Genomic DNA, 15,384 nt, shown 5'->3' with positions numbered 1-15,384 from the left:
ATCGAGATCTATGTCAAAAAAATATTCAAATAATAATATACAAATAATCTCAACATACATGTTATTTATTCATTTCTTATTTTACAATAATAATGATTAAGTTCTTTTGTCAATTTTTTTATCAATATATATTATTTTAAAAACGTTATCTCAATTGACATTGATAAAAAAAATATTAATTAATGTCATGGTTATTTTAAATCCACATTATGTAAAATTTGATACATATATCTTATTCTTATCCAAACTATGTTATCACTTAGTGACATACATGCATATATACAGACATGATGAACACTTTGTATAAAGTTTTTACTATGTTTCTCGTGACTTTGGCTTCAAAAAGTTCTAAAAAATTTCTTCACTTTATTACTCCTACTTTGTTCATTGTTCCTACAATTTTTATTTGGTTAATTTATTTAAAAGTTTTCATATATACTGTTTTTATTGTGAAAAAATTAAGGGTTAAATATGTTTTTAGTCCCTACACTTTGGGACGATTTTGGTTTTAGTCATTCTTTCAAACTAAGGTACAATTTAGTCCTTTAACTTTATAAAACTCTGGTTTTAGTCCTTTTTACCAAATTTTTTTAACATTATTTATTATTTCAAGCATGTTTCATTATAGCATTTGGATTGTTTGTCAAATTTTTTTACCAAATGTTGAAGGACTAAATTGTACCTTAGTTTGAAAGAGGAACTAAGAACAAAATCATCTCAAAATATAGAGATTAAAAACATATTTAACCCAAAAATTAATAATGATACAAAATTATACTCGCTACTTTTGAGGAGAGTATGGATTTTAGAAATAAAAATACCTTTCAAGTTCTTTATTTACCTTTTAATTTTTTTCTTTATTACATTAATTTGCAGATTATTTTATCAAATTCAAGTGGTAGCTAAAATCTCTAATCAGGTTTCACTTAACTTTCAAGGTTCAAACTATAAGTAAAAATCTAAACTTTTTTCTTCCTCCACACTCGTAATTTCTAGTTGCACCCTCAAGAACTTTTTAAATAACTATCTAGAAAAAAAATAAATAAATCACAATAAATCAATTGAAAAATATAAAACTTTAGTACTCAATAACCTACAAAAAAAACAATAAAAACTCAATTAAAAATCCTTAAATTTATTACAGGCCTAAAACTTAATTGAGCATTTATGAATAAGATTTTTGAATGGAGATTTCCATAATAAATTTTCTTGAACTCGTGAAATGCATTTTGAAGTTAGTTTTCTAGAACAAGATTTTCAAAATTTGTGATATCTTTGGAAAAACATGCAATGAATTTTTAAAAATAAATGTGATGAATTTTGGAATAAGTTTTGTCGAACAAGATTTTTTCTAGAACACATTCTCTTTTTCTTCTTCCTCTGACAAAGACAACAAAAATGGTGTGGTGCAATGAAAAATGATATTTTTAGTCTTTTTTGGTAGAATTGGATGCAGTCAGTAATAACAGGGGTGCAAAAAGAAAACATATAATCCAATATAGATATTGATGTATGGTCATTAATAACATTTGTTGGAAAGCTTTCTGTAACTTCATGAAATGGGTTTTCACATTATATAACTCTTAATTCAGTCACTCTTAGATCAAATGCAACACATATCACTCATAAACATACATGCAAAGCCATCTGTTATTACCAACTATTTTACTCTTTTCAACTACAAATAAAATGAAAATAACAAATTATTTTTTATAGCATTATAATTAGAATTGGTATAGAAAAATGGATAAAGATACTTAGACAACATTTTTTTTGACAACATTCAAACATTATCACACATGTCATTGTGTGATTAGTCCATGGTGGTGTCATTGTGTTATTTGGACCAATCACACAATGATACGTATGATGATGTTCAAATGTTGTCAAAAAATATTGTCTATGTATCATTATTTTAGAAAAATATCTTATTTATTACAAAAACATCTAATGCATCCATATAATTAAAATTATACGTCTATTTTTTATAACGGTTATAATTATATCCGATATAAAAAGTTTTATTTTTTATTATAAAAATATTACTGAATTTATTTTCTATACCTTTTACAACAACCATTAACATAGAAGATGTTATCATAATTACAAATACGTTACCATTGTCACTTTTTATATTTTATATCTAATGAAATATAATCTATATATATATATATATATATATATATATATATATATATAAATAGTTACTGGAAAAAGTATTTTTGCACTAGTGTTATTTTAATTTTTTTTAATGTGAATTACATCTTATAATATATTTATATTTTACTTTAAGCTATTTATATGTGCATGTTACTTTTGTTTATAATATGTTTAAGTTTAACTTCATTTTTTTTATCTGATTTTATATGTCAATACCCTTTAATATTTTTTTATCATTTTGTTTTTTAAGTTGTCTATGTCTACATGTGTTTATATATAAAAATTTTAATAATATATAATTCAAAACTCTAAGAAAAAATTTAATCTTATAACAATAATATTATTTTAGTAGACACTTCTAATAAATTATTGTATCAATTTTATAATTTGAAACAACCAAATTCATATTTAAATATTATTTTTGAAGTTTACTGTTATTATTGTTATTATTATTAGTGTTATTATTATTAATATTGGTATAAATGTAACCTATTACTAATATTACTATTTGATATTATTAATTGTACCTTTTATAATCTATTAATTTTTATATAAAGAAATCAATATTAAAAATATATTATTTATTTTTAGTTAATTTATTATAAAAAAATATCCATAATTAATTATTTCAATTTTTATATTATCAAATTCTTTATTTAAATATTATATTTATCACTATACAATATAACACTTAAAATTTAATTATATAAATATATTATTTATTTAAATATAAAATAATAATTATATATATTTTTAATACAAGTTAAAAAAAGGAGAAAACCATGACCCGCATGATCTCAAGCTAGTATTTATATATAAAGAAATTTTTCTTTTAGTGTAAACATTTTATTTTCAATTTTACTTTTTAATTAACATTTTCTAAAAAATAAAGACAATGATTCTACAAATTTTATCCTTTAAATAATTTTTAATTTTTTAAAAAAATTATCCATTTTTTTAATTTAATCAATTTTAGAATAAAAAACTATTTAAAATTAAAGCAATTATCTACAAAATGAATAAAACTTATATATAATAAAGTTGTAAAATTTATTTTTATTTACATTTATAATAATAATAATAATAAACTTTTTTTTCTGTTATCCTAACAAAAAGTGAATTCCTCTAATAGTTTCTATAAAAATTAAATTGATAGGAATGATATTAAATTTCATTAATATTTTTTAGTTTCTTTGTTTATGTAGAATAAATTTTCAAGGATTTATGTAACCGGTTTAAAAGTTCCAAAATTCATCAACACTACATAATTTGATGCTATTATTGAATGTTGAAAAATAGAACTCAATAACTATAATGATCAAGTGCTATTGAAATTCCATTGAACTATAAAGTACAAATTAATAAAAGTTTATGATATTGAAAAAACAATAAATAATCAAATGTTGAAAAATCCGTAAAGATTACATTATTTAAAAGTTTTATATAATTCTTTATATAAAAAAAAACATGAATTAAAAAATTATTTCAATTAGGTAGAAGTAAATAAAGAAATATGTTGAAATATGAAGGGCAAAAAAAAAATTCATTCGTAAAATTAAACATATAAATAAAATAAAATAAAAAGTCTATTTGAGTATCTTATTCAATAAACTCAACAATAATATTTTATAAGGTAAATTTGGTTGGAATTATTTAAAGCTTTGTTGAACCTTTAAGTGGGTCTTCTTTGACTTCTACGATGAAAACATTATTGGATGTGAAAAAAATATCAGAACACTTTTGCAATGTCCAATCAAACATGTGCTTTAAGGTTAGATATACTTAAAATTAGGTTAACTAAAAATGTTTAACAAAAGTCATGTAACTCATGTTATATATCAAAATTGGGCCACAATTTATATCATTTAATTGAAAATGTCATAAACTGTGTGACTTTGTTTCCATAAACTTATTCATAACATTTTTGGAGAGCACAATAAAAAAATAATAAACAAAATGAACTTTCAATAAATTAAAATCTACTTATATATAAATAAAAATTCAAATCTTTGAAAAGTATGGAAAAGAGTTTATACGCACTAGTTTTATCACATTGAAAAAACAATTTCAATTTTTTTTCTCTAGCAAATGTTTTCAATTTCTCCTGCATTAACATTGTAATATATAATAATGAATTTTAGAAACTATTGTATTATTTTTTATTTAAACTGATTAAAATGTGTTTTCGTTGTGTTTTGGTGCGGTTTTTCTTGTGTCTTTGGTAGCGTAGTGCACCTTCTTCCTTTGCTAGTTTTCTTTTAAGAAAAACTTTCGTCTTTTGGATATCTCATGGCATTCCAATCCAAAGACGAACCTAGGTCCTTACATAGAGCCATTTCCACCGCCATTGAAAAAGAAAACGGTGAGAATATGGTGTCACCGTATTCTCATTGTATTCTTTTTCATTGGCAGTCGAAGTGGCCTAGGAAAACGACCCAGGTTCATCTTTGGGTTGAAATTCCATGAGAAATTCAAAAGATGCAATTTTTTCTTACGAGGAAACTAGCAAAGGAAGGAGGTGCTACTACCCAAAGACACGAGAAAAAATGCATTAAAACACAACGCATCATAGACGTCAGTTAATGTAATGACAAACGTCTATAGTGCCCATAGACGTCGGCTAATGTAATAACTGACGTCTAAAGTGCCCATAGATGTCGGTTAATGCAGTGTTTGACAACTTTATAGACGTCGGACATGTCATTAAACCGACGTCTAGGGTGCCCTTAGATGTCAGTTAGTGTAATGTCTGATGTCTTTATAGACGTCGAGCTTTGGTCTTAACCGACGTCTATAACGACGTCGCACATGCAGAAAATCGAGGTTCCATTAATGTCACCTGTAAAGACGTCAGTTCTTGATGTGACGTTAAATGCCCAAAATAACCGACGTCTAAAGCCCTTTCTGCACTAGTGCCAATAACTTAAAACCTAACTTTTTTTCTCTCATTAGGCATATAGACCTCGATTGCATAGATTATGATGGATTTAATGTATATCATTACCAACATTTTAACGTGTAGTGTGATTTCAAAATTCAATATGTGATTTGACGACACAATAAATCCCTTTCATCTCTCATACTAGTCTCTGTAACTTAAACCTATTGAAACTAAAATTCTCTATTACAACATGAGTATTCGCTCCATACTCAACATCATTTATAATTCACGTATCATCTCAGACTTGTGACCTCAAAATCACAAAGCATACATCCATTCACATCTCATCATATGCATGTACATTTCATTATAATTCATTTAAACTAAAGTACTGACCATTCAAGCATACCATTGGACAATTTTTGCATGTAAATACACAAACGCATGCACACACATGTAGTACCTACACTTGGACGAATCACAACGTCACTTAAATAAGGACATTACTTTTGCTTGACTAACATAGTTTCGTTGACATGAATGTATCATGCTAAACAGTCTTTAAGTGGCTCATATTATGCCTTCACTTGGCAAATTAAACAAAAAATCTTACTTAAAATCAATGATCTCATTCACACATTTTAAAAGTATCAATTTTTGGAGTTCACATAAAACTCTTCAACTTAAAACTAGAAATGATTATGCCTAAACCTTAAGACTCAATACGAACTAGGATTTCGATTTAGAAAAAATGAGAGACTATAATTCTACAATTAAAGACAAAGACTTTAGTTCACCGTGAACAACATATGCATAAGCAAAAGGTGTTTTATTACTCTACATGCAACTAGAGAACATTAGACGAAGATGGAACCTTCTTCAGTTTCAACAAGTAATTAGAGAACATAATCATAACTTGAACTAATGTTCACCAACTTCCCATGTCACAAGAATTTTATATGTAAATGCAATGAATATTCTTCAGTTTCCCTCTAAACAATTGTCTTTACATGCAACACCATAATCTCATACTCAAGATAATTTCATACTCAACTTGGTACTTAAGACCTTACAAGTTTGAATCAAGAAAGATCATATACAAGGAACTTTAGAAGAAAAAAATTTATTTTTAAATTTGTTAACCAAAGCTTAAATAAACTAGTTTCCCTTAAATTTTGTTACATAATAAGGCAAGACAACATTTAGAGCTCTTAACAATTATTTAGTTTCAAGATGATTCCAAAATTTTCCAATTAGTTTAATGGATGATTATGTTTTGCAAAGAACAAGATTTGAAGAAATGGAAGCTAAAAGAGGATGGAAAAAATTTAGAAGAAAAAAGTGAATGAAAGGCTACCAAATGATAAAAAAGAAAAGAAAATGAGTCTTTACAAAACTAATGAATTAAAATTAAGGTTAAATATATTTTTAGTTTATAAACTTTTACATAAAGTTAGAACTTGTCTTTCTTCTAAACTTTGATATAGTTTGATTTCTAAACTTAGGAATGAAGAATAAATATAATTATCCTAACCTAATCAAGTTAAATATGTTTTGATGTGTTAAATGACGTTTCAAACTGATATTTGAATTATTTATCTCGTTTGACACATTTAAATTCAAATATCAGTATGAAATATCGTTTGACAAAAAAAATAATTTCACTAAATTAAAATATCATACTTATTTACTTTTAAAATTTGAGATGAAAATATATAAAATTTTTGAGATAAAACAAATTTCAATTACAATATTATTTTCATTAAAATAATTAGTTCATGTATTAAGTATTTAATAAAAGAAATGTTATTTTTTCACTAAATTTTCTCATTTGATATTTAAAAAAATACCCTTAATAATTTAATGTTAACAACAAAATAAGTCCTACAAAATTCGTATAGATAAATATATGGTTTAAACCTCTTTTTGACGTTCATGGTCAAAGTACAAAGAGCAATCTAAAGTGTTGTTATTATTAAGAAACAAATCAGAGCAATCTAAAGATGTAGCAGTTGTTAAGAAACAACCAAAAACAGTATTTCAAGTTAAAAAAGGACTCATTTGATACATTTTTTATAACTTAGGGACCAAGGATTTACATTTTTAAAAACGGGGACTAAACTGAACATCTGCTTATAACTTAGGGACCAAAAAGAGGTTTAAACCTAAATATATTTAGGAAAGATATAAATCATAGAAGTATAACTATAATATCAAAAAATTATTTTATGGATGTTGGTAGCAAGAACTTTAATTAATATAAATCAATATATACCAATAAAAAGTTATATCTTTTGGGTTTAATGTCTCGGTAGGTCCCTATTTTGTTCTAAAATATTAAATAGGTCCCCTTTCTTTTCTACGTTTCAATTGGATCCTTTTTTTTGTAAAATTGAAACAATTAAAGGCCTACTGTCAAATTGAACAAATGGTCACTTAAGTGTTGGTTACGTGGTATGGTCAGAGTATATATTAATCACACGTGGCATTACAAACGAATTTTGTATTAAAAGTTTTGAATGCACATATATGTAATCAACTTTTTTGAAGGGCAAAGTGGGAAAAATTGAGGTCCGTATTATTAGGGTTCGTTTGAAGGAAAAATTGGCATTCGTTCTTTCTTTGATTCAAAAATATTGTCTACATTTGGAAATTCTTTTGTTCTAAATATTTGCAGAAAATTGGTTCTCGTTAAAACATGATTCCCCTGTTTAAAATGTTGAAATTTGTCATTTTAATTTTTACAAATAGGATGAGTGAAAGTCTAAAACCAACATTAAGAAAATGTCTAATGGCTAAATTCTGAATCACAAAAAAACGACAGCAGTGGGAAATGAGAAAGAGGTTGGTGGAAACGGACAAGGAGGGGAGCCAGGGAACCCCCCAAACCTTGGGAACTCTCTACTTGGGAAGCAAACTCATACCCAAAGTTCCAAAAACCAAACACAAGCCACAATCTGAGTGGTGTACCCATGGACCCAACAAGCAAACGTGTAGTCGTCCCCTTCAACGCACAAATGCTCACAAGGTACTTAGCCCAACTCATCCCAATCTGAACAAAGGCCACGAAGTAAGCAGCGTCAACGTCAATCTTAGTGTACTTCACCATGCTCACAAGGGACAAAGTCATCAAGCAATAGATCACCATAATCATGCTTATTGACCGAACCAGACCAATAAGAATGTCCCTCGAAGGCTTCTTTGTCTCTTCAGCCATCGTCGCCACCATGTCAGAAACCGTTGTAAGACCAGTACACCACGAACCCTAAAACTCACCATCTCCCAATTTGATTTTAATTTCGCAAAATTGCAGGGGAGAAAAGGCTTTCAACACTTAATTTAATTTGATTTCTCAACTTTACAAATAGGTGGAAATCGTAATAAGTTTTCTCTCTATGCCCTTCCCTAAAGTTGATTTAACCTCTATACTTTCATAGTTTTTAATACAAAACTCCTTTTTAATTAATTCCACTTGTGATTAGTGAAAACACTACCCATGCCAAGTAACACACAATTAAATGACCGTTTGTCCAATTTAACGGCAAACCTTTAGTTGCTCCAATTTTACAAAAACAAAGACAACGCAAAAAAGGAAAGGGACCTATTTGAAATTTCGAACAAAAAACGTAAAAAAAAAGGAAAACCTATTTAAAATTCCGGACAAAAATAAGAACATACAAATATATTAAACCTTAAAAAATTGAAAAATCCTAAATAGTTTCACAATTATTGATACAAAAACTTTAATCAAAATGAATAAAAAAATAGCTTTTAAAATGTTGGCCAAAAAAAATCTACGTAACATAGGTTAAGAAATAACCTAAATCCTATGCGTAAAATAAATTTCATCATATACAAAATATCCATAAAAATCAATAAAAAATATCAAGTTTATAGCATTGTGATTTCGATAGTTTATATGATTTCAACTAAGTTCATTCCAAACAAGTATGTTTTAACATTCAAAAATAAAAATAAAAATACTAAAATATATGAAAAAAAAACCCAAAAAATTTATATTTTAGAAAAATTCAAAATTATCTTTTTTTTTACTAATTTACTTTTTCAAAATTCTTTACTCAAACATAATAATTTATCAGAAAACATTTTTGTTAAGTTAAAAAAATAGTCCTATTCAATAAAAAAAATTCCCAAAAATACAGTAAATATGTAAAATATAGTAAATAAATTATAACGTATATATCCAGCCAATTTACTGATCCATTTTCCGATAAAAACTCTCATTAACATTAAATTATTAAAAGTTCATGAGATCAAATAATTTAATTTTATTCTTAAAAATATTAATATTAAAAGAATAACAATTAAAACGAGGAGAGTTCATTGAACTACTATAAAATAAATTAATAAAGAGTTATCATTTTGAAAAAAAAAAACTTTAAATAATTAAATGTTATAAACAAAATACATTTATTACAATCTCAGAAAATTTATCACATTACTATCTTTTAACATTTATATCATCAAATCTATAACGAATTAATTGTAATGTTTATACAAAATTTATAAAAAAAATAATATTAAAAGGTTTTAAATAATTCATTAAATACAAAGATATATTTCCTGATAAACAAAGAAATAAATTGATCATGTAAATGCATATTTAGTTCGAACTTAACCTAAGACAAGTCTTTCTAAACTTAATATGAAATTAGATTACCAAGCTTTTCATGAACATTTTGAACACAGAAAATAAGAAAATTATAATTAAATTAGTTCATAAATAAATTAAAAATTTAGATAATTTAAAAGAACTTTTACAAAAATAATTTATATATAAATTAATTCTAACTTATAAAAAATTATCTATTATAATACTTATAAATAAATAAAAACAATCTCCAAACACATCTTTGGAAATAGACTTGGAAGATTCACATATTTAACATCAAATCAAACATGTTATACCTAATGAGATTTCAACTAAAAACATTTAAGGAAGGTTATGTTATGCCATTGGTGTTGTAGAAGAAGGGGCTAATTTCCCCTCCCCATAATTTATCTTATTTATTTTCAATAAATATAAAGTAATATTTTTGTGATAAATTTAATATGATTGCCTTATATTGCATAAGAAAAAATTGAAGTCGATAAAATAATAAATGTGGATATTAATTATTAATAATAATTGTAAAGAAATAAATAAATGTGTTACATTGATTTATATGAATTCGTGAAAAATAATGATATGCATGCCTTAATTGTTAGAGGGGTGAATAAAAATATGATTTTTTCCTGTTTTTGTCTTAGTTTCCACAAGCAGAAGATCAAAAGCATGTAGAAAGCCTAAAAGGCCAATGAAAAACATAATTGTAAGAGACTTTGGTCGCAGGAATTGGGTGGTACCAAAAGGAGGCAATAAAACTATTGAATTTCGAAGCTTTGTTAGCAGTAATATAAGAGAGAGAAGAAGACTCATCCACTTCTCCCATTTCCAAACCTTATTCACACAACACAATACAAAAAAGCTCTCTTTAGAGCCAGAATTTCAAACACACTCGCCTCTCACTGCGCGTGTTCTTCAAACATGACCATCTTCTTCTTCCTAGGACCTCTCTCAGGTGCAAAACCCTTTTTCCTTTTTCAACTTCCTATTGATTTCTCTTTTCATTTCCTTGATTAACAACTTGTTGGGGTGCGCCTTTCTGTGATTTTTTCAACTGTGGGATGGTAAAGTTGGGTTTTTTTATTCTTGCTGATAACTTGAATACGTTTTGGCTGGGAAGTTTACTTTTGGGGTTTGTGGGTACTTGGATTTGTGAGTCAAGATTCTGACTTTACTGTGTTCGAGGATTGAATTAGAGAAGATTGCAAACATATGATTTTTGATGTAGGGGAATTCTGGGACTGTGTTTTTATGGCTAGGGAGTTCTTTTTACTGTCATGTTGTTTCAATTATTATCAGATGTTGCGTCGAAAAGATAAATAGAATCTGTCTGGATTGTATTTGTAAGGTTTTTCTTTTTTCTTTTCTTTCTGTATTTCTAATAGGTGTATAACTTCACTAAACAGACTGATATGCGTTTTTTTTTCTCATTATTTTCCATTTTTCTTGTTTGTGTCGGATTCTTCGTAGAGGAATAGTGCTACTTATCACTAGATCATTTCAAATTTGGAATGATTTGAAGGAAACATGATTGGAAGCTTCAACCAGACTGATTCAATTGAGTGCTGTGAAGCTGCAATGCAGAAATCTTATCCTCAGGAATCTGGTCCTGTCTTGAAGAAGTCAAAAACCAAAATTTTAGCTTCTCAAAATGTAGATTATTGTGAAATGGCAGAGAGCGAGGACAGGCTCAGTGACATGCCAGATTGTCTTATTCATCACATCTTGTCATTTCTGGAAACAAAGGATGCTATTCAAACTTCTGTTTTATCAAAGAGGTGGAGGTATCTTTGGGTTTCAGTTCCCTGCTTGAATTTCAGTAGCAAATCATTCACGCGGTTGGTTGACTTCAAGAAGTTTGTGCTGTGGGTTCTAAACCACCGTGATTCTTCTCATGTCAAACTTCTTGTTTACTATCGTTTTGGGGTAGATTATGCCACAGATCAACATCTATTGAATAAGGTTATTGAGTATGCAGCATCACATGGGGTTGAAGAAATCAAAATCAATCTCCGTGCAAAAACATCCGGTAGTCCTCCTGTTGAAATTCCTTTGTCTCTATTTTCTTGCCAATCTTTGAAAAAGCTTGAGTTAAAAGATTGCCATCCTACGAATGTGTCATCCCCTATAGGTTGCAAATCATTGGACTTGTTGCATCTGGAACAGTTTGCAATGGATCCTGCTGCTGCTGACTTTTCAAATCCATTTGCAAGTTTGGCAGAGCTATTTGGTTTTACAACGTTGACAACTCTGCATCTAAATAACTTCACTCTGTGTTACACAGGAATTGACTGTCTGGATCCATTTGCTAATTGTGTCCATATGAAGAATTTGCACTTAAGTGAAATGTCTTTTAAGTCAGATTTGAACCCCAAGGATTTTGTGATATCTGCTCCCAAACTTAGCAACTTGAATCTAATGTGCAACCGCTTTAAATGCAAGATTGTAGTTGCTGCACCACAGCTTTCCAATTTCACTTACTTGTATTCTACACCTTGTGCTTTCTTTGAGTTCCGACTTCCATCTTTGGATGGCTTGATTATTGATATACATGAACCACATGATCGGTTTGAAAAATGTCGTCGAAGGAAAAGAGAGGAGACTCTACATGGTTTGATCAATATGTTACGGGGATTTCATAGTGCAGAAGCTGTTAAACTATCTTTCTGCACAGCTGCGGTATGGAGAAATTTCTGTTATGTCTGTGCCTATGCCTGCAATTCTTGGCTGATGTATAATTTTTTAAAGAACTTTTTCAATTTCAGGTTACTTGTGGGACTGCAGCCCTGTTAAAGCCAGAACGTTTACCTCCTAGTAAATTGAAGTCATTGAACTTTGGAGTGGGATCAACATATAAAATCTTCATCAACAACCTTGACCATATAACTGCCTACTTCCGCAATTGTTCTCAGCATGCAGACTTTGAGATTGTGGCTGTTTAGAAGGTATTCATAAATCCTACTCATTCACTGATATTTTGTTCTCTCTTTGTTACAATAATACTAATTATATTCCTTAATTTGTTTGTCATAGTTCATCATATATCTCTCTAAAATAAAATAAAAGAACTTGGTTCAATGGTTGGTTGACATTTCTAATCAGTGCATAATACTAAAATTTTCCACCTAGTCTTACATTTTGCTCACATAGTTGTTCCATGACTTGAAAACTTTTAGACAACAAGTATATTCATTTGCCTTTAATTTTTGTATGTGTTGCAATTCACTGATTTTTTTATAGGCTTTTAGCAATGTTCAAAAGTTTGATGAGGTATTGAATATGCTCCTTGCTATTTGTTTGCATTGCTATTTCCTCTTTGGAATGTGTGTTTGGTGGCTAAGATAAAAAGTAGTAGAGAATAGATATCAATTTTCCTAACCCCAAATGCTTTCTTTCTCGAACCAGTTAGTCTCCCTTTTCATTAGTTTCTGTAACACCTGCCTAACAATACCCTCTATGAAGCAGTGATTACAATACTTTTCATGTTTCAAACTCTGTCACTGCTTGTAATAATTTTGGAGCTTCATTGTTAGCATTTTGTTGCATCAAGAGGACTCATCATGTCTTGGTTTATATGGCAATTCTCTTAACCTGAACCTGAACTTGAACCCAGGCCAAAATTCTTACTCTAGGACATGTTTCATACCCATGAGTTATGAGGGACAAGAGAAACTCAGCTGTCTGGATGAGATTTTAGAGACTGGTGAAGTTACTGTATAAAAAATAAATGAGGACTTTCTGATAGTCCTTATTTTGAGTTAGTATTGTTAATGGTGTAATGGAGGAGGTTGTTAATAATTTTTTAAAATTTAAAAATACATCAATGGTGAATATTTGTGCATGATTTTGTCCTTGGAATTCTGTCATTTGCATGCAATTTGTAGCATTTAAATTTGAGAGTTTATCAGAATTGTATTTTTCTCCTACCTCTTATTGAACTCTCTCAAGACTTTATCAGAATTGTATTCTTTCCTACCTCTTGTTTTTGTTTGAACTTAACTACCAATTAAGCTGAAAAATTCTTAGTCAATGTAATACGTAGATTAGATGTGTTTGGTGTTTTGTTTTCATCATTAATATGGTATTTTTATGATTAATAGTAGAAGCCTATCACCTTTGTAACATATGACAACTTGGATTTTGATGCAATGAAAATTTGACAATCTAATTTTGATATTTACCCATCTAGTTTATAAATTTGACATTCATAGTTTGTTTTTCAAAAATCAACATGCCTGTCAGAGACATAACTAAATCAAATATATAAGCAAGAATGTGAACCTCACCTTATAAACAGATTCTATAAAATTGGCTTAAGCTTAAACTTTACTTTCTTAAAAAGAATGTTCTATTTTTATTTTTGTTTCATAAGCAAAGTGAAATAAGATAGCTTATACAATTAATCTTTTGCAGTCGTGTACTGGTTAGTAAATCTTTCTTTAGTATTTATATGAATGTACGTATGTATATTTATATGCATGTATATTTCTCATGCATGGGAGATTATTGTGATAATGGTTATTTTGTTATCTTTATTTTAAACTGTTAAGAATTCTCTGCATTGGTTTGACAGAATGGATGCTCTTTTTTCTTAATTTTGCAGATACTTTGGAGAGAAGGTTTGACTCATGCTGAGACGGAATTAACCCAATACTTGGATCCGTATGATTAAAACAAGGATTAGTGTTTGGTATAGTTTTATTGGAAAAAAAATTGGATAAATTCATGGGTTGATTTTTGAAAAACAAGCTATAATGAAATAGAAATTCAAATGTTTTGTTTTGCTTTTTTTGCAAATATGTATCATGATTCTGGTTTTATAGTCATATTTTGTCCTTCTCTTCCATATCTAAATACAGATCTTTTTACATTTTAAAATGAATTAAAAATTAGTGTTTAATTAGATTTTGACAATGCTTTCATTTTAGATGAATTAATTTTAGTATTATAATAACTGAAAATACCATCTTTATGGGTCTTTGCAATTTTCCTATCATTACAAAAATCATTTAATACTGGAGAGAAATAAAATCATGTAACATTTATTATAATTGGCTCGGCTCGGTTTGTTTCGTTTTGGTTTAGTTCGGTTCGGTTTGTCTTGGGTTGGTTCGTTTTGGTTCATGTCAATTTAGAATGGTTCGGCTCGACTTGGGTCGGCATGGTTTGAATCGAATTGACTCAGCTTGACTAGTCTCGGTGTAGTCTGACTCGAATCGGATTGGCTCGACTTGGTTGATTTTGGTGCGATCCGATTCGGATCGAATTGGCGCGGCCCGACTTGCTGGACTCTGTTTGGTTTGTTTTGTCTCAGCTTCGTTTGGTTCAGTTAGGCTCAGTTCAATTCGATTTGCTTTGACTTAGTTTACCTTGGTTCGGTTCGATTTAGTTGGATTGGATTCGTTTTGGTTTATTTTGATTCGGTTCGGATCAAATCGAGATGACTTGACTTGTCTTGTCGCAATTCGTTTTGGTTTGGTTTGGCTCGGTTCATATCGACTTTGCTCGGCTCTACTCAGCACAACTTCGCTCGAATCGACTTGACTCGTCGTGGCTTCTTTCGATTCGATTCGAGTAAGCTCGGCTTGGTTCGATTCGGTTTAGTTCGGCTTGACTCGGCTGCATTGGGTTAGGGTTGGGGGTAGGGATGGTGGTGAGGGTTGGGGTTGAGGTTGGGTTGGGGTTGGGATTGAGGTTTGGTTGGGGTTGAGGTTGG

The 15,384-nt window shown here is 28.7% G+C and overlaps 1 protein-coding gene across 2 annotated transcripts; it reads left to right on the top strand.

Moving 5' to 3' along the window:
• Positions 1-10,333: 10,333 nt before the first annotated feature.
• Positions 10,334-14,514, top strand: LOC106772929 (putative F-box/FBD/LRR-repeat protein At1g78840). Of its 2 annotated transcripts, XM_014659571.2 has the most exons (5): positions 10,334-10,623; positions 11,139-11,697; positions 11,800-12,347; positions 12,434-12,613; positions 14,272-14,514. In XM_014659571.2, exons 2-4 carry the CDS (start codon positions 11,196-11,198, stop codon positions 12,608-12,610), a joined length of 1,227 nt encoding a protein of 408 aa, XP_014515057.1. In that variant the 5' UTR covers positions 10,334-10,623; positions 11,139-11,195; the 3' UTR covers positions 12,611-12,613; positions 14,272-14,514. The 2 variants fall into 2 exon arrangements, with proteins under 2 accessions (XP_014515057.1, XP_014515056.1); XM_014659570.2 differs by having other exon boundaries at positions 10,336-10,623; positions 11,139-12,347.
• The last annotated feature ends 870 nt before the right edge of the window (positions 14,515-15,384 follow it).

The sequence above is a fragment of the Vigna radiata genome, chromosome 9 (assembly GCF_000741045.1).
Source record: "Vigna radiata var. radiata cultivar VC1973A chromosome 9, Vradiata_ver6, whole genome shotgun sequence".
Lineage (NCBI taxonomy): Eukaryota > Viridiplantae > Streptophyta > Magnoliopsida > Fabales > Fabaceae > Vigna > Vigna radiata.
Note: the sequence above shows the minus strand (reverse complement) of the source record. Positions and strands in the feature narration are given on the sequence as shown.